The sequence below is a fragment of the Megachile rotundata genome, chromosome 9 (assembly GCF_050947335.1).
Source record: "Megachile rotundata isolate GNS110a chromosome 9, iyMegRotu1, whole genome shotgun sequence".
NCBI classification, from domain to species: Eukaryota; Metazoa; Arthropoda; class Insecta; order Hymenoptera; family Megachilidae; genus Megachile; species Megachile rotundata.
This window is the reverse complement of record NC_134991.1, coordinates 14,349,581-14,368,765: the sequence shown is the minus strand read 5'-3', so window position 1 is coordinate 14,368,765 and position 19,185 is coordinate 14,349,581. Positions and strand designations below refer to the sequence as shown.

The 19,185-nt window shown below is 35.4% G+C and overlaps 1 protein-coding gene across 3 annotated transcripts in view; it reads left to right on the top strand.

Annotated features, from left to right (window-relative positions):
* Nha1 (Na[+]/H[+] hydrogen antiporter 1) overlaps nucleotides 1-15,407 on the top strand; it is a 155,686-nt gene extending 140,279 nt beyond the window's left edge. For all 3 annotated transcript variants that reach the window (XM_076535650.1, XM_076535651.1, XM_076535649.1), the window contains exon 6: nucleotides 10,546-15,407. In XM_076535650.1, the coding sequence (XP_076391765.1) occupies nucleotides 10,546-11,073 (528 nt within the window). In that variant the 3' untranslated portion in view covers nucleotides 11,074-15,407. The remainder of the gene's footprint in view (nucleotides 1-10,545) is intronic.
* Nucleotides 15,408-19,185: the final 3,778 nt, after the last annotated feature.

Genomic DNA, 19,185 nt, shown 5'->3' with positions numbered 1-19,185 from the left:
TCTTCTTCGTTGCTGTGAAACTTGACTTTACGAGTACCTCCTTCAGAGGGGGTCAAACAAAAAGAAGCCTAATGGAACGAGATCTGGGCTACAAAGCGAACGTGACAAAACCTTCCAGCCTAATTTTTCAATGCTCTCTAACGTTCACTGTTCTGTACATGGACTTATCTTTTCAGAAAGCGTTTCCTCTTCTTTCTAATTGCTTTCGTTTCTTTTCAAACACTATACATTTTAGTTTGTTAAAATTGTTATTACAATTGTGTTTTAATATATATAGAAATAGTACAATTATTACGTGCATGTCGTAACAGTCCCTTGGGAGACGTGATGCTCTGACATCATTCCAATTAACAAAAAAAAAACATCAAAAAATAGAACTAAAATCCAGATGTATACATTTTCAAACACCCAAATTAAGAAGTTTATGATTGGATCAAACTGTTAGAAGCTTTTGACCCTGGTAAGTTCTTTTTCTCTTAAGGTGCTGCACAAAATCAGTGAAATATCGTCTCAAAATCCCCATACAACATGCAATCATACTACTTATTTAGATATTTCCGTAACCATTCCCCTGTTTATTCACCGAATGCTCCCCGATAACTTCGTTCTCTCCTATCGCGTGTTTCCTTCCAAGCACTTCCTGATTCCTTCCTTTTTGTTTACGGCGGTGTTCGCGAAAAGTACCGTGCCGTTAACTGCATGCCGTCAAAGATGGCCGTTGGTTTTATTGGAGTCGCAGCGCAGTTTTACGATGCAACAGTGGAAATTGAAAGGGATGACAATTGGCAGCGGGTAACCGGTCGCAGTCGCGCATCTTGCAGGATCTACGTGACTGCAAGCTTCGTGTAAACCGCAACACTGTTACTCCCTGTTACGCGTTTCCGGTTACGCCGCCGTGCTATCGGAATATGGAAATATTTCGGTGCACGTTCAAAATGGCTGGAATTCGCACGCCACCGCCCGATATTTACTGCCGCTGTTTACCTGCAATCCAGATTACGTAACGTACCTTGCCGCATGTTGATTTATTTAATTTAATTCCGCACGATCCCTGTATTATGAGCTACGTGATCCTTTATATGGCGGAGCACGATTATCCGGACGATATTGCGCGAGCATTCAATCGTCGGGGGCATCTATTTAACGATCGTATCGATGAGTGATCGACGACGGGGATGATGACGATGTTTTTAATGAGGGAGACGTGATATAATGAAATGATCGTGGGGATGATACGTTCGGGTGCGATATTCACTGTAACGAAGTATCATTAATAAAATGTATAATAAGATTTATATAATTATAAATTTTTACATATATTTTTATATTTTTTGTGGCTTTGAAATAATCGTGGGGATGATTCGTTCGCGTCCGATATTTATAAATTATCAAACTAATTCATTTCCGAAAATCTCAAATATTTTAATTTCTTAAATACCAGTTTTAATTTTTTAAATACCATCGCAACAATAACCACAACGCACTAGAATAAATCTAAAAACATAGAATGTATAAATTTTTGAACACCGCAATACAGGAAGCATTCTGCCACCTAAATTTATATTTTTCACGTTTCCACAATAACTTTAATAAACCAAAACAAACGTATACATTTTTTAATATTGCAACAATATTCCGCGGACTAAATTTATATTTCTCGCGTTGATGACATATTTTGCATACTCTTCCGTATGCATATTTTATGTGCACAGACGTCATGCACATCTTGCATATTTAACTCTCGCAAACGTTCGCAGTCCGGGGACGTAAATACAGTTGAGCATTCGGTTGACATAATTTTTGGAGAATTCATGAAAAGTCTTGACAGTTCACGCGGCAGAGCCAGATTATACCGTATAAAATTTTCGTCCGAAAACGCTTCTTCCATCTCCGTTGATCACGGATTGCGAGAATAACGCGCAAAGAAAATGGCGAAAAACGCAACAGCGCGCTCGAATTCCGGCAGAGAAGTCGCCTGATTTAATTAGAATCTACCGTGTAGATCAAAGGAACAGCTTTTAAAAACCCAACCCGTTGAATCGCGGAACCGTAAACCCTGATGAAAGGACAAATGCTCCTGGACGTTTTCGCGTCTCGCCGAAAAAGAAAACAGAGGGAAAAATTAGCGGGAACAAAGATGGCGTTCGAGAGAGAGGCGTCGGCGAGAATATCTCGATGTTTGTTAAAAATGCAACAGGAAACTTGGTTTGCGAGCATCGAAGGGAAAGAAGCTTCTTCGCTGGGGAAAATTTTATTTGCGTGGATTACGAGTGACGCGGAAACGGAGAGAGAAATGTAGGGATAGGATTATGTTTTTTCTCTTGGTTACGTTAAAAGCTTTGGAGAAATTTGAACTGTTTTGGTAATTTAATCTCGCGTAATTATTGCGAGACGTGAATTCGAGGATTAATTCGGGGAAAATTATAGTATTTATTTGATAATGTAGGCTGTGAAATGAAGGGTGGTTAATTAGGGTAAATTAGTTAACTAGGTTAGATTAGGTAGGTAAGTTGATTAGGGTGATTAGGTAGGTTAGGTTAGATTGGGTTTAATGATTTAAGGATATGACGATTTGTTAATAGGATAATTTGACAATATAAAGACTTGATAATCTAATTTCTCAATTTCCCAGTTTTCCAAATTTTCAATTTCTCAATTTTTAAATCTTCCAATTTCCCAAATTCCCAAATTTCCAAGTTTCCAAATTTGCAAATTTCCTAATTTTCTAATTTCCCAATTTCCCAAATTCCCAAGTTTCCAAGTTTCCAAATTTGCAAATTTCCTAATTTCCCAATTTCCCAATTTCCCAATTTTCCAATTTCCTAATTTCTCAAATTCCCAAGTTTCCAAATTCTCAAATTTCCTAATATCCCAACTACTCAAATTCCCAAGTTTCCAAATTTTCAAATTTCCTAATTTCCCAATTTCCCAATTTTCCAATTTCCTAATTTCTCAAATTCCCAAGTTTCCAAATTCTCAAATTTCCTAATATCCCAACTTCTCAAATTCCCAAGTTTCCAAATTTTCAAATTTCCTAATTTCCTATTTCCCAATTTTCCAATTTCCTAACTTCTCAAATTCCCAAGTTTCCAAATTCTCAAATTTCCTAATATCCCAACTTCTCAAATTCCCAAGTTTCCAAATTTTCAAATTTCCTAATTTCCTATTTCCCAATTTCCCAATTTCCCAATTTCCCAATTTCTCAAATTCCCAAGTTTCCAAATTCTCAAATTTCCTAATTTCCTATTTCCCAATTTCCCAAATTCCCAAATTTTCTAATTACCTGTTTTCCAAGTTCTGACAACATGATAATTTAACAATATAAAATCTTGATAACCTAATAACATAATTTGTTAATTTCTTAGTTTGACAATTTGATGATTGCATGATTTAATAATTTAATGATTTGATGTCTTAACAACATGATAATTTGACAATATAAAATCTTGATAGTCTAACAACACAATTTCTTAATTTCATAGTTCGACAATTTAACAAATCTGAAACTTGATAATTTGCTAACTTACTAATTTCACAATCTGATAAACCTAAAGTATGCACAAAAGAGAAACAGCAATCTCAAACTACAGTTCCATAATTCGTTTCCCCAAACACTTTGCGCGAAACACAATTTCCCAGTCGAAAAGATCAAAAGGACCACAAATCGACATCAAGAACGAAGTTAAGTCAGCAAGTATTTACATTGGAGAAGTAGCATTAAAAATTCGAGGGAAATCTGCAACTTTCGAAGGATTCCCGAGATATCTAAATCAAATATGTCCCCAAATGAAGACGTCTCTCTTTCCTTCAGTTCCGATGTCTTTGATAAACAAACCGTCGTGTTAAATGCTCCAGCATTTCTCCAGCGCAAACTTCGAAGACATCTATGGGTGAAACAGGGATGCTAGTGTTGGTAAGAGCTCGAAATCTGGCCAGGAGCAACCAGATAAATCATCTATTTGCAGAGCAAAAATAGCCCTGCTCGTTGGCCAAGCTTGCTGAACCGACCGGAAATGAAGGGAAGAGCGTGTTAGTTGTTGCAGTAACAGAACTGTTATGTCCGAGGCTGCAACTTTCAGTGCACATACTTCAATGTGTACATACTTGTATACGTGAATTTACGGGTTCTTTATTTTCACGTATTTATGTTTTTTTAGTTATGGATTTTTCAGATCGAATTTTTTCTCGACGTCCACAAATTAAAAGGTCATCAAGTTTCTATATATTCAAATTTGAAAGGTAGCAGATTTCAAGATTTCTAAGTTTCATGGTTCGGAAGTTCTTATGGCTTCAAATTCTTAGATTGTTAAATTTCTGTATTCTGCAAGTCTCAAGATGAGAAAGTTACATCTCCAAGTCTGCATATCCCTAAATTCCTAGCTGCCCATTTTCCTGCATCTTCAAATCCCAAACTTGACAAATTCTATGCTCCACCAATTCCTGCACTCCTAAATTCACGTATTCTCATATCAGTAGATACCCAAATCCTTGTATCCCTAAATCCCTGTATCTCTAACGCTCTGTATTCCTAAATGACTATCCTCCTAAATCCCTATCCCCCTAAATCCCTGTATTCCTAAATCCCTGTCCTCCTAAATCACCATCCTCCTAAATGCCTATCCTCCTAAATAACTATCCTCCTAAATCACCATCCTCCTAAATCCCTATCCTCCTAAATCCCTGTATTCCTAAATCCCTATCCTCCTAAATCCCTATCCTCCTAAATCACCATACTCCTAAATGACTATCCTCCTAAATCCCTATCCTCCTGAATCCCTATCCTCCTAAATCCCTATCTCTCTAAATCCCTGTATTCCCAAATCCCTATCCTCCTAAATCCCCATCCCTCTAAATCCCTGTATTCCTAAATCCCTATCCTCCTAAATCCTTATCCCTCTAAATCCCTGTATTCCTAAATCCCTATCCTCCTAAATCACCATCCTCCTAAATCCCTATCCTCCTAAATCCCTATCCTCCTAAATCCCTATCCTCCTGTATCCCTATCCTCCTAAATCCCTATCCTCCTAAATCCCTATCCCCTAAATTCCCATCCCCCTAAATCCCTACCCCCTAAATCCCCACAGCCTTGAAATTCCCAAATCCCCAAATTGCAATCGCAATTCTCAACACAGCAAACTTCCAAATCCTCAGACATCTCTAAAAATGGATTAGAAGGACTCTTCACCCTTAATTGCCACATTTTCCCTAGAGAGGACAGATTTGCTCTCGACTGTACCTCTTACCGTTCCTTAAAGGGGTCGTGCTCTCCGAGAACTAACGGCAACGAAGTTTGCTTCCATTTACATGGATGCTAAAAGGGAGACGACGATCATCGACCTTCGTCAACGGTTGCTTTGAACAAAACCCCTTTATGGTATATTGTTTTTGGAACTTGATATTAACTTCGCAGGAAGCGAATCTTCGTCAGCATCATTTACTGCTAATTACTTTCATTCATTTTCTATTCAGAGTTTCAGTTTTCTTCTTTTGATAACAAGTTACTTTTGTGTATCTATACAGTTAGGTTTTTTGTATACTTTTTCTTTGGTGTATGTTACTGTACTTGTTCTATGTGGTACTATACAGTATGTGTTACTACGTGATATGTGGTACTATATTAAAAAATGTCCAAGTTATAGAAATCTGACAATTCAGAACTTTTCAATACGGAACATAAGATATGTAAAAAAGAAGATAAAAAATTTGCTCTCAACAACGCTATTAACGTAAAGTAGTAAGATTGAACCGGTATTTAAAAATTGTCTACCGTGATTTTCAATAATTGTCAGTGCAATTTGCAGGATGTAATGCATTAATGATTTTTGTTCGAATAATAATTGTTCGGCGGAATGAAACGATTTTACTCGGCTTTCAGGGTATCCAACGCGAAGGAATTATTTACTCGTTTTAATGACTCGAGGCGAGACGATAGAGGCGACAAGCGCGTTGGTCGCGGTATTAATGGCGTTGATTTACAGCGAGAAAGAGTAAGGCCGTTAACTCGGGGTTATTAAGCACGATAATATCCACGGCGAAATATTAATGAAATTGACGATCTCTTGCGGGTGGTTGAAGGGAGACAACGGTACGGGGGTGTGGAAGAATAACGACGCCACCCTGAGTGAGGTAATTGTATCGCGTGTCATGGCGAGGAGCGCGATTCATAATGGATTCGAAGCCTATTTTAATCGGACATTGCTCACAGAAAATGGCTGCGACATGAAACTTTAATTAGAAACTTTAATCACTGCAATTTGTTACGTGGAAATTTACGAGTTTACTCCACGAAATATTTTCTCGCTGAATATTAATATAATCAAAAAATAATAAGTGATACAAACTCGTGTATGAATGGATATTTATAAGGACTCTTTTAGGAGGATGCTTTTCTGGAAACATTTTTACAATGAATGGTTGAACTTGATCGAACTTAGAATCTGATTTAGAAGAACATTTTTTTAACTTCGTCTAAATTCAAATGAAACAATTTAACATAACCTTAACACAACATAAACATAACATAACCATAACATAACCTCATCATAACCTATCCATAACATAACCTTCAAATAACCTAATCTTAACATACTATAACCTTAACATTACCTAAGGTTAACATTAAATAATATTAATATAACACAACCTTCACATCACCTAATCTTAATATAACATAACCTTAACATTACCTAACCTTAATATAACATAACCTTAATATTACCTAACCTTAACATAACATAACCTTAACATTACCTAACCTTAATAAAACATAACCTTAACATTACCTAACCTTAACATAACCTAACCTTAATATTACCTAACCTTAACATTACCTAACCTTAATATAACATAACCTTAACATAACATAACCTTAATATTACCTAACCTTAACATAACATAATCTTAACATTACCTAACCTTAAAATAACCTAACCTTAACATAACATAACCTTAACATTACCTAACCTTAAAATAACCTAACCTTAACATTACCTAACCTTAATATAACATAACCTTAACATTACTTAACCTTAAAATAACCTAACCTTAACATATCATAACCTTAACATTACCTAACCTTAAAATAACCTAACCTTAGCATAACCATAACCTAACAAAATTGTAATAAAGAAACCTAACCAAATAAATTTCATTAAAAAAATTAATTTTTCAAAAATTATAAGGAACTATGTTACCGCAGCTTAAAATGAACCAAGTTTGAAATACGTGAAAAGATTAACAAAGCTTCTGAAAAGACCATCCATAACGTGTCTCAGTACTTTTATTTTGTTAGCATTCGCAACGAAGAAGCAATTGTCCAATGGAAAATCGGTCTTCGAGAGTTTCGCAGACGCAACCAAATGGTGGACGCAATTTTGTAAAAGGATACACCTATAAGCTTTTCACGTTCAATACGAACTTTTGTTCCTACCATTTTTCACGATACGATCGTCGAACGCTTAGACCGTGTCACTGTTACGTAGCAATACTATCGTATAAGAGGATTAGTCCCCCGTGAACTGTTCATGTAGTGTATCTGTTTGGAAACAAATGGTAAAGTATCATCGATCGAGTAACGAAAACTCGAATAACATCGGGGGATATCGCGAGTTCCAGAACAAACTCTAACTCGACCAGCGTGTCCGTGCATTTAGATTATTTTGCCGGGAAGTTTTTCGCGGAGCAAAAATAAATCTCGATGACTTTCGTCGATGAAAGACGAGATGATGGAGGGTATCATACAGGTATGATGGAAGAGCTGGGATCGATATATTGGCAGGGGTTGTAATTGGAATTTTGAAATTTATAAATTCTCAAACTTATAAATTCCCAAATTTCCAAATTTCCAAATTTCCAATTTCCCAAATTTCCTATTACCCAAATTTCCAATTTCCCAATTTCTCAAATCCCAACTCTCCCAAATTCCCACTCTCCCAAATCCCCACTCTCCCAAATTCCCACTCTCCCAAATCCCAACTCTCCCAAATTCCAAATCTCCCAAATTCCAAATCTCCCAAATTCCAACTCTCCCAAATCCCCACTCTCCCAAATCCCCACTCTCCCAAATTCCAAATCTCCCAAATTCCCACTCTCCCAAATCCCAACTCTCTCAAATCCCAACTCTCTCAAATCCCACCTCTCCCAAATTCCAACTCTCTCAAATCCCCACTCTCCCAAATCCCAACTTTCCCAAATTCCAAATCTCCCAAATCCCAACTCTCCCAAATCCCAACTCTCTCAAATCCCACCTCTCCCAAATTCCAACTCTCTCAAATGCCAACTCTCCCAAATCCCCACTCTCCCAAATCCCAAATCTCCCAAATCTCCAAATCTCCAAATCCCAAATTTCCCAAATCCCCAACTCCCCAAATACCCAACTCCCCAAATCCCAAACTCCCCAAATCTCAAACTCCCCAAGTTCCTCAAATCCCAAAATTCCCAAATTTTCAAATGTTTAAAATGAGGATTGCATTATACTTCCAGCAAAGTAAATCATTACAATTTTATAGTATTTGTCAGCGAACACAATTGTCAAACGAATCAGAATTAGCGTCACGCTGCTAACAGTAAGTTGGCACAAAAGAAAGTCCTTTCCGTCTAAATTGGCTGGTTCTCGCGAATATAGCAGAACTGTCTGCCAAAAAGAAACACCGATAACGAGAAAAAAAAGCAATCACTATTCGATTCAATTCAATTCAATCCTCATTCCCAAATGAATAATATAAACACGTTTTCCAGGAAAGCGAGCCATTATTGCCAGCGAATAGATTATACAATCTAACATAAAAAAAAAGTCCATTATATTTTGCATTTTCCCAAATAGAAAACGTTCAAGGTCGTATATGAAAGTTAACGTATTCAGAAAAAAATTGAATGCCCATCGAATACCTACTGAATATAAATTGAATATCCACAAAAGCGATAGAACTTCATATCCGACTATTATTCGGAAATTTTTGGCACGTGTAAGGTCTCGGTCCCGAATAAATGACCAATTGAATTCTTAACCCTGGACCGATGTGCTCGCGATATAATTCTCGCTGCACAATTCGTCCCGGCAGTAGATTTCGCGTAATTGAATTGCATCGCTTGTACCGCCTTCATGCATTAATTAACACGGGCCGATCGGATAAGTTAATTAGGGGTTGCCGGTTCTTTTCATTTCCGCCGAATTGCACCGACTTTCCTTTTCTTCGGTTTCTTCGTTTTCCACCACCCCGATATCACCCACGACTTTCACCCTCTACTTTTTTCCCTCCCCTCCGTCTTACCGGCAGCATTTCCGAGAGGGCTTTCATTGCGACCTGTAACCAGAGCAACCCCCCGGTATTTCGCATAATTAATGAAATCGATCGTCGTTCGAGGAAGGCGAACTTCATTATATAACCTCCAGTACTTAATTACGAACCGCTTTCATTCTCTGTCGATCGCGTTGCTTCTCCGCGGCTCCTCTCGTTCTAGTTGCAATCTGTCCTGCAAATTTACTAGTTACAGGACTATTTACGCGATGTCTGGAGAGAAACGAAGGAACTTGCTGGAGGGGATTTATGGATGTTGTGACAATTGTTGGGATATGATTGAAGATGAGAAATGAACTGATGGTGCGAGTGAAAAATGTAATGACACCTTTAGGAACTTTTGATTTTGAGGTGTTAAGGGACCTCTAATTTTCAGGTGTTGGAATTTAGGAACGAAGTTTGGTATTTTGGTACTTTGTGATTTTAGAATATCCGAGATAGTGGTATTTTAGAGCAAACGCAGAGTGATTCACAACTAGTGTCCCTGAAATGGGGGAGCCATTCTATGTCCCCAAATTTCTACACAAGCTACTGACAAAGCTACTGGCGCAATAACGCAGTAATTAGCAGGAGAGTCACTGGAATGAACTTTACTCAAATTATACAAGATACTCTATTCCAGAACTCCTCCAAACGTCACTTTTCCCTTAACCCCTTGCCGTGCCATTTATTTATTTAGTCAAGACTAACCATTCAGGACTATAACATTAAAACGAACAAAGAGAATTAAAATGTTCTAAGTATTTTATATTCAAGGATCCTTGACAACGCAAATTATAGTTGTATCTAAACTTCAAGTTGAAGAGTATTCAAAATTTGAGTAACATTAACCCCTTGGCCACTGTGGGCGCCTATAGGCGCTTAGAAATTTTGTGTTTGTATTACTGAGAGCACCTATAGGCGCCCAGAGTTTTTTCCTAGCGATTAAAAAGTTTTTATAAAAAAGAGTTATGACGGCGTGTTATAACATTTGTCATTTGTATTATCCTTTGTACATAAAGGAAGGATAAAGAACTGTATAGAAAGGCTTTAGCTTTGCTTTTTATAAATAAGAATATCTGACTTTTTATTATAATAAATAAGAATAATCACATTTCTCAGAAAAAATCACCGTAGGGTTAATCACATTTGAGTTGTGAGTGCGTCACGAGTGAGACTCGTCGAAGCACGGGAAGGGGTTAAACTATACCCCGTAATCTTGGAAAGCTGTCTCCGTTCCACTCTAATCTGACACCCCCGTCTGTTTCAGAATCCCGTGGCCACCGCGTTCGAGATCTTCTGGATGATCTTCGAGCCGATCCTGTTCGCCATGACGGGCACCCAAATCAGGATCGACGAGTTGGACAGCAAGACGTTGTACCTGTCCCTCGGATGCCTGTTGTCGGCCTTCGTGATTCGGATAATCATCACGATCCTGGTAGGGGTGCGTTCGCAGTTGAACCTGAAGGAGAAGGTGTTCATAGCGATAGCCTGCATGGCGAAGGCGACGGTGCAGGCTGCTTTGGCGCCAACGACGCTGGACAAGATCGACCCGAACAACCCGGAACAGGTGTACTATGCAGAGACGGTGATGACCGTGTGCGTGCTCTCGATCCTGCTCACCGCTCCTTCAGGGGCGATTCTTATTACCCTGTTGGGACCGAAACTCCTGACGAAGACCACAGCGCCTATGGTGCCCGCCGAGGGTTGGAAAGCTCGTAGACCCTCGATTCGAGACATCTCCATCATCAACGAGGACCCGGACCTCGAGGAGACCGCAAACGAGAGGAAACCTTGAGGCGAAATGCCTGTGCGAATGGCGCTCCGTCGAACGTGACCGTTTTTCCTTATTTCGCTGTAGGTCTTGTGTAATACCCGCGTCACGGGTTAATTCGGAACCTCTTTTCTTTCGTGCTGAATATTCATTGTTAACGTCGAGAGCTTTCGAAATGCTGCCTTCGAATTTAAGGAGTATGCGTACGATAATGGGTCACGTTATTCCTGGTTCTTCTATGTGCGCTGGGTCTTAATGTGCTGGTTAACCTTATTGAAATATGGCATATTTTTTATGTTTGGTGGGTAGACTTCAAAATTTTGGGGCTGGAGTAATTGAAAAATTGAAAATTCAAAAATTAAAAAAATTAAATATTGAATAACTGAATAGTTGAGTAACTGAAGAATTGAAGAATTGAAGAATTGAAGGATTGAAGGATTGAAAAATTGAAAAATTGAAGAATTGAAGAATTGAAGAATTGAAGAATTGAATAAGTGAATCGTTGAAAAATTAAATAATTACACAATTGAATCATTGAATAATTGAATCATTGAGTCATTGAATCATTGAATCATTGAAAGATTGAATAATTGAATGACTGAATGCTTAAATCGTTGAAAAATTGAATAGTTGAATCCTTGAATCCTTGAATCCTTGAATCCTTGAATCCTTGAATCCTTGAATCCTTGAATCCTTGAATCCTTGAATCCTTGAATCCTTGAATCCTTGAATTCTTGAATCATTGAAAAACTGAAAAGCTGAAAAACTGAAAAACTGAAAAACTGAAAAACTGAAAAACTGAAAAACTGAAAAACTGAGAAACTGAAAACCTGAAAACCTGAAAAACTGAAAACCTGAAAACCTGAGAACCTGAAAACCTGAAAACCTGGAAAACTGAAAAACTGAAAAACTGAAAAACTGAAAAACTGAAAAACTGAGAAATTGAGGAATTGAGAAGTTGAAAAATTGAATAATTGAATAGTTGAAAAATTGAAAAATTGAAAAATTGAAAAATTGAAAAGTTGAAAAATTGAAAAATTGAATAATTGAAAAGTTGAAAAATTGAAAAGTTGAAAAGTTGAAAAATTGAAAAGTTGAAAAGTTAAAAAATTATAGAATTGAAAAATTGAAGTCTTGAATAAATAAAAAATGTAGAAATCAGCATCGCTTATGCAGCATACAGAAATCCTACTAGAAATGTTACAGCTTTTTTTTCTTGTACTTCCATGTTCCACGCGGAATCTTACTTCCAGGTATACAACCCAAGCTCCTCTTAGTTTTGAATTTACGACAGGAATTTCACGTGTTACTTGAAAATTATACGAGCGCATAAAGGATTAACGAGATATTAGGGTTAACGGGCTCGTGTCCGCTTGTATTTACCATGTTTTCTCTTGTATTCATAATAACGTGATCTATCAACGTACAAAAGCTCATTAAAATCTGGGGTCATCACTTGGCGAGCTGTTCTTGTAACTTTCGTGTTTTGCCGCTACAGTTTACGAGAATGGTGATTAATATGATTTGATGTCTAGGTATTAAAAGCGTGTCGTGACAGTTTTTCGCTGAAAAACTGTTATTGTTTCAAAGTTACGAAACATCGAAGCTCTCACGATAAATGTTCCTATTAATAGTAACTGGAAATTGAATGTGTAAATCAGATTTTTATCGTCCATTAACATCTCGTTGCAGATAACTCCTTGTAATTTTTAAAAATATTAATTAATTAAAAATTTTGTAATTTGTGAAACGAAAATATTTCTGCGTCGTAATTGCTACTTTTTAATTTCAGTATATCAGTTGCTTTTTCATTTCTTTTTAGGTGAAAAATATTATTTTTCCTTGTTGGGATTATTTGAAGAAAAATTCATTTTTTTTAAATCATGCAACAGAGAGTGAAAGATTTTCTGTTAAAATATTTTTTAAAACTCGTGAATCATTCGCAGTAAGAATTAAAAAATATTGTTTTAGTCCAAGCGAGAGTTTTGTTCACTTTTTCGTCTGCACGTAACCTAATTTTCGGGTTCTGAACAGTGAATTTCAACATGGCGCTAATCTTTGTTTCCTCGTGTTTCAGATAATTACTTCGATCTGAAATGCTGAGAAAGAAATATACATATGTGAACAAATGTCTGCGTGTTATTTAGTTTTCAAATGTTAACGTTTTAATTATTGGCCACGAGACGTTTTAATTATTTTAAAATAGACTTCAATATTTACCTCGTTCAATGGATAAAAGTCAGTACAAGATAAAATAAAAATGCGAACGGTTTTTGTAATTTTCGAAATGCGTTAAAATGTTGTTTCGTAAACCTAGTGTTAACAATATTTAACGTATGAATGAATTTAACACCGACGTTTCTTGAATAAGCAGCGCGATAAAAGGGCAAGAACGTTTTCGAAATTCGAAGTCTAGATCTGCTTACGTTGAAAACTGCAAATATCGTTTAACCCTTAGAACATGGCATAGAAAATAATTACAAACTTCTAAATAATTTATTAAGCAAAATTTGCAGTCCTCGAAATAACGAAAGTATACCGTTTCTTGTCCACTCTAAGGGTTAAAGCGACACTAAAATTCACGCAATAAGAAAGCTATTTTTATGATTAGAGATAATTATTATTAATTCGAGAGGGTTGTTAGATGAAATTATTTTAAACTCTATGAATATTCATAAATATTTCGATATAGCTATCGAAATTGATATGTACAGTCATACGTTGTATAATGACGCTTTATCGAACGATGAACCTGGATAATAATGGTCTTATAAATATTATAATGGAAGTGAATAATTGCTGCTCAAAACGTATGAAACACATTCACCGCCATTTTGTTCATTAATAACCGACGTTGAAATTAAATTTATTAACTGTGAAAATGTTGGGATTCCTTATGATTGTAAAATAACTGAATGAAGCAACAGAAAATTATAACATAAAATTTTTAACTAAATTGTAACATGTAATTTTTAATATTTATAAGGATCATTTTATAATATACTTTGTAAAAATCTCACGGTACTTGATATTAGCACAAAATATTTTTTAACTCACACCCCATTAAACAACTTATGACTGCACGTATCCCAGCATAAAAGTAAAATGAATGAAAAATGAAAAGACTGGCCATTTGATACTTTTGATCGTTTAGAAAAGATTTTTCAATTTTGTGATTTTATAAGGACTTAGAAATTACCCTTCGACAGTCTTTTGTATAAACTTAATTAAGTCTAATTAAAATTCGAAATTGAGCGACTAAAAAGATGATATTAATAAAATTCTCAACGATGAATATGTTAAAATATAAATAAGATGTAAACGTGGATAAACTTGATATACGTAGAAATTTTAGAAAGATTCTAAAACTATAATATTATGATTCGATCGTTTATTTTGAAAGTGGTGTAATTTTCATTTATTTTGAACAAAATTAAAGGTTAGAATATTTCAATGAAAAAATAGGTTCATTATATCGAGATAGGTTTCTACAATTTTTTCACTGATTCATCAATGTGTAATTTAATTATACAAATTTTTAATTATAAAATTTTTTAAGTAATCATACAAATTTTTAATTAGACAAATTTTGAAGTAATTATATAAATTTGTAATTAGACAATTTTGGAAGTAATTATACAAATTTTTAATTAGACAAATTTTTAAGTAATTATATAAATTTGTAATTAGACAATTTTTGAAGTAATTATACAAATTTTTAATTAGACAAATTTGGAAGTAATTATATAAATTTGTAATTAGACCATTTTTGAAGTAATTATACAAATTTTTAATTAGACAAATTTGGAAGTAATTATATAAATTTTTAATTAGACAATTTTTTAAGCAATCATACAAATTTCTAATTAAACAAATTTTTAAGTAATTACGCAAATTTTTAATTAGACAAATTTTTAAGTAAATATACAAATTTTTAATTAGACCAATTTTTAAGTCTTTATACAAATTTTTAATTAGACAAATTTAACTAAAATATTCCAGCAAACGAACTTACACCACTTTAAAAATAAACAGTTCAGTTTGCAGATACAATTGACGTGTGTGCACGTGTGTGTGCGTATGTGTGCATGTGTGCTTGTACATACTCGGTGCCTAAACAATTAGCCTTGAACACGAGAGTGAAAGAGAAATGCGACATAGTCAGCGAATTGATTAATCGATCGGCCGAGACTTCAAGCAAACGGTGCTCGCTTGTACTAATCGATTAATTAATTAGCTCGAGAACACGCCGCGATTAATTTGCTAGGGGAAAGGGGAATGACAACGTGCGAGTAAAATCTTAGTAGACATTAAACATTCGATTCCACTATCTTAGAATTAAAAAGTGATTAGTTAATTTTACTGTGTTTTTATTTTCCTCCTAAATTACTTTTTATTCTGCATTACACACTGGGACGTTCAAGAAAATGTACAAATTTGATTTTAAGGTTTTTTTTTTAGTTGAAAATTTATCGTTCTGAAATTATTTTTTGAAAATTGGAGAAATTCGAAAATTTTACGTTCTGAAATTATTTTTTGAAAATTGTAGAAATTCGAAAATTTTAACTTCTGAAATTATCTCTTGAAAAATGTAGAATTTCGAAAATTTGAAACTCTGAAATTATCTCTTGAAAAATGTAGAAGTTCGAAAACTTGAATTTCTAAAATTACCTTTGGAAAAATGTGGAAATCTGAAAACTTGAATTTCTAAAATTACCTTTGGAAAAATGTAGAAATCTAAAAACTTGAATCTCTAAAATTATCTTCGGAAAAATGTAGAAATCTGAAAACTTGAATCTCTAAAATTACCTTTGGAAAAATGTAGAAATTTGAAAACTTGAATTTCTAAAATTACCTTTGAAAAAATGTAGAAATTTGAAAACTTGAATTTCTAAAATTACCTTTGGAAAAATGTGAAAATTCGAAAAAATGAAAATCTTATACAACTCCCACCAATTTGAAAACGCTAAAATGTAACAACAAATCAAACAACAAACGAGAACTTCTTCAACACTAAAAAATCTTGAATCCCGTAAATAAATCTCAATAAATTTCAATAAATTATTAAAACGTAACATTAATAAAAAGAAAAGAATTTATTTCTAGTTCGAAAAGTAGTGAAAATATAAAATAAATTTACATATTATTTGAACGTATGTTAAAAACATTTTGCTTCTCTCCAATCTGCATGCAAATTCGTTCGGAATTTAATATTTATGCTTTTTTTCGATGGAACTCTGTTTCTGTTCATTATTGGTCTTTTTGTTTCATTGGAAATATCAGAAGCGTAATAATATACGGTGACGTGATATTGGAGTTCAGATTTCATATTTTTATTTCTCTCTGTATATTATGCGTTCATTTGATACGATGGGAAAATAACAACATGGCAGCGCATAGAGGTGGGTGAAAGAAGAAGTCGTAAAGAAACAGGAAAATTAGTGAGGAAAAATGAGTTTTCGAAACTGCGGGTCTTCGAACCGGAAGCTGCCACGGAAGTCTTTGGTTGTGCAAAAGAATGAAGGTAATAACAACAAGTATAATATCGATCTATCTCGCGTGAATAACGGTAAACTGTAGATATTAAACATTTTTTGGAAAAGAATAAATTTCAAATTTAATACTCATCGATTTTTAAAATTTATATGAAAAATGAAAGAAATTCTTGTTCAATAATTTTCTTTAAATAAGCAACTTTCGTTCGATGTTAATTTCAGAACTTCAATTTAAACGTTTTAATTAAAATTTCTTTTACATTTAACTTATCGTAATTTATTTAAAAAGTATATTTAAAAATTAGCATTTAAAATTTATGGTTTTTGTTTAGAACTTACTAAGTTTTTAAACTTTATTTTCTACTTCTATTTAGCATTTTATTTGCTATTTCTATCAATCATGAAAAAGATAAATTTCATTTCAAACTATAAATTTCATTTCAAATAAAAATCAATTCTTATTATAACCAATTCTATTAATCACAAAAAACGAAAGACAAATTCAAACATAATTAAACTTCTCCGTAACAAAAAATCCCTTTTATCCTGAAAGCTTCGACATTTTTCTCCCTTTGCACACAGTGCATTTTTCTCTGGTTTCCCTTCATCTTTCAATGCTCCGGGTTTCATCGACGAGCGGTTAATTAGCGGCGATTTATCAAGAACCAGTGGTTATCTGAATCGCCATTTACCGAGTGCTTATCAAGTAACAAATTAAACAGTGCGAGGAACAATGCCGTTTGCGATTGTGCACCTTAACGGAAACGTCAATATTTGCTGGAAAGTACATCAATTAATAATGCATTAAACTCAGGTCTGGTGTTTATTAATTCCTAGAGGTATCGTAGCCGATATCTATCGGACGTCAATATTTATTTTCGCTTCTCGGCAATTAAACGGGAACGAGCTAAGGCCAGGTTTATACGGTAACCATTCGACTTTTTGCGGTTTTAGGAGATTCATACATGGATTTATATTGTATTTCCACGCGCTGTAACTCCACGCGCAATAATTCCACGCTTCATAATTTCCACGCACCGTATTGCCACACGTTGTATTTTTACGCGTTGAAATTTCTACGCGTCACAATTCCACGTGCCAAAATTTCTACGCGCCATAATTCCACGCGCCGAAATTTCTAAGCGCCATAATTCCACGCGCCGAAATTTCTGCGCGCCATAATTCCACGCGCCGAAATTTCTAAGCGCTTTAATTTCCACGCGCCATAATTCCACGCTCCGTAATTTCCACGCGCCGTATTTCCACGCGTTGTATTTCTACGCGTCGAAATTTCTACGCGCCACAATTCCACGCACCGTATTTCCACGCGCCGAAATTTCTAAGCGCTGTAATTTCCACGCGCCATAATTCCACGCTCCGTAATTTCCATGCGCCGTATTTCCATGCGTTATATTTCTACGCGTTGAAATTTCTACGCGCCATAATTCCACGTGCTGAAATTTCTACGCGCCATAATTCCACGCATCGAAATTTCTAAGCGCCGTGATTTCCACGCGCCATAATTCCACGCTCCGTAATTTCCATGCGCCGTATTTCTATGCGTTGTATTTCTACGCGTCGAAATTCCACGCGCTGAAATTTCTAAGCGCCGTAATTTCCACGCGCCATAATTCCACGCGCCGAAATTTCTAAGCGCCGTAATTTCCACGCGCCATAATTCCACGCTCCGTAATTTTCACGCGCCGTATTTCCATGCTTTGTATTTCTACGCGTCGAAATTTCTACGCGCCACAATTCCACGCGCCATAATTCCACGCTCCGTAATTTCCACGCGCTGTATTTCCGCGCGCCGTAATTCCCACGTGCCATAATTCTACACGGCGTATTTCGACGCGCCGAAATTTCTATGCGGCATAACTCCACGCGCCGAAATTTCTACGCACCATAATTCCACACTCCGTAATTTCCAAATAATTTATATTAATTTAAATTTAGAATAATGTATAAAGTTGCAATAATGTCAAAAGTATTTTTCCACAAATGTGTACCAAGGCGACCCATGGTTTATTACGCCTCTCTGAGAAATTTCGAAATATCGACAGGTGTAAACCGTATTGTCTCAGTTAACGATCAATAAAACGATGATCTCAACCAATCCACCCGTCAAAGAGTAAATTACGACTCAGCAGAAATTATTGTAATTTCATATTCCTGGCAGCAATTGCGATAAAAGTTTCAGCATCCTCTTCCGCAATGCGCGATGTTCGACTATCGAGCAGAAGCAATGCATCCTAAAAAATACCGACAGTTTTTAAGCCGGTTTTAAATCTCGCGGAGGCATGATAAACGGCTTTTTCGAAAGATTTGTGTTCGTCTCGTAGCATCCGTGGAAACGTTGCATCGATTATTTATATTCCGAAGTAAAATAATCGGGGAAGATGACAGTCGAGATTTTGCAAGCTTGAAACGCGCGGAAATTACTGAGAATCCTGCAATTTTGCGAAACTTTGAAATATTTTTGCAGTAATTTCGGGGATATTCGTTTTAATCGAAATATTGTTAACATCGTAATCTGTTACATTATGACAATTTATCGCAACGATGCTAACAATTATATATAAACGTTAAAAATTTGGAAAATTGATCGGACTTTTGTTTAAAAAATTTTACGAACCAGTAA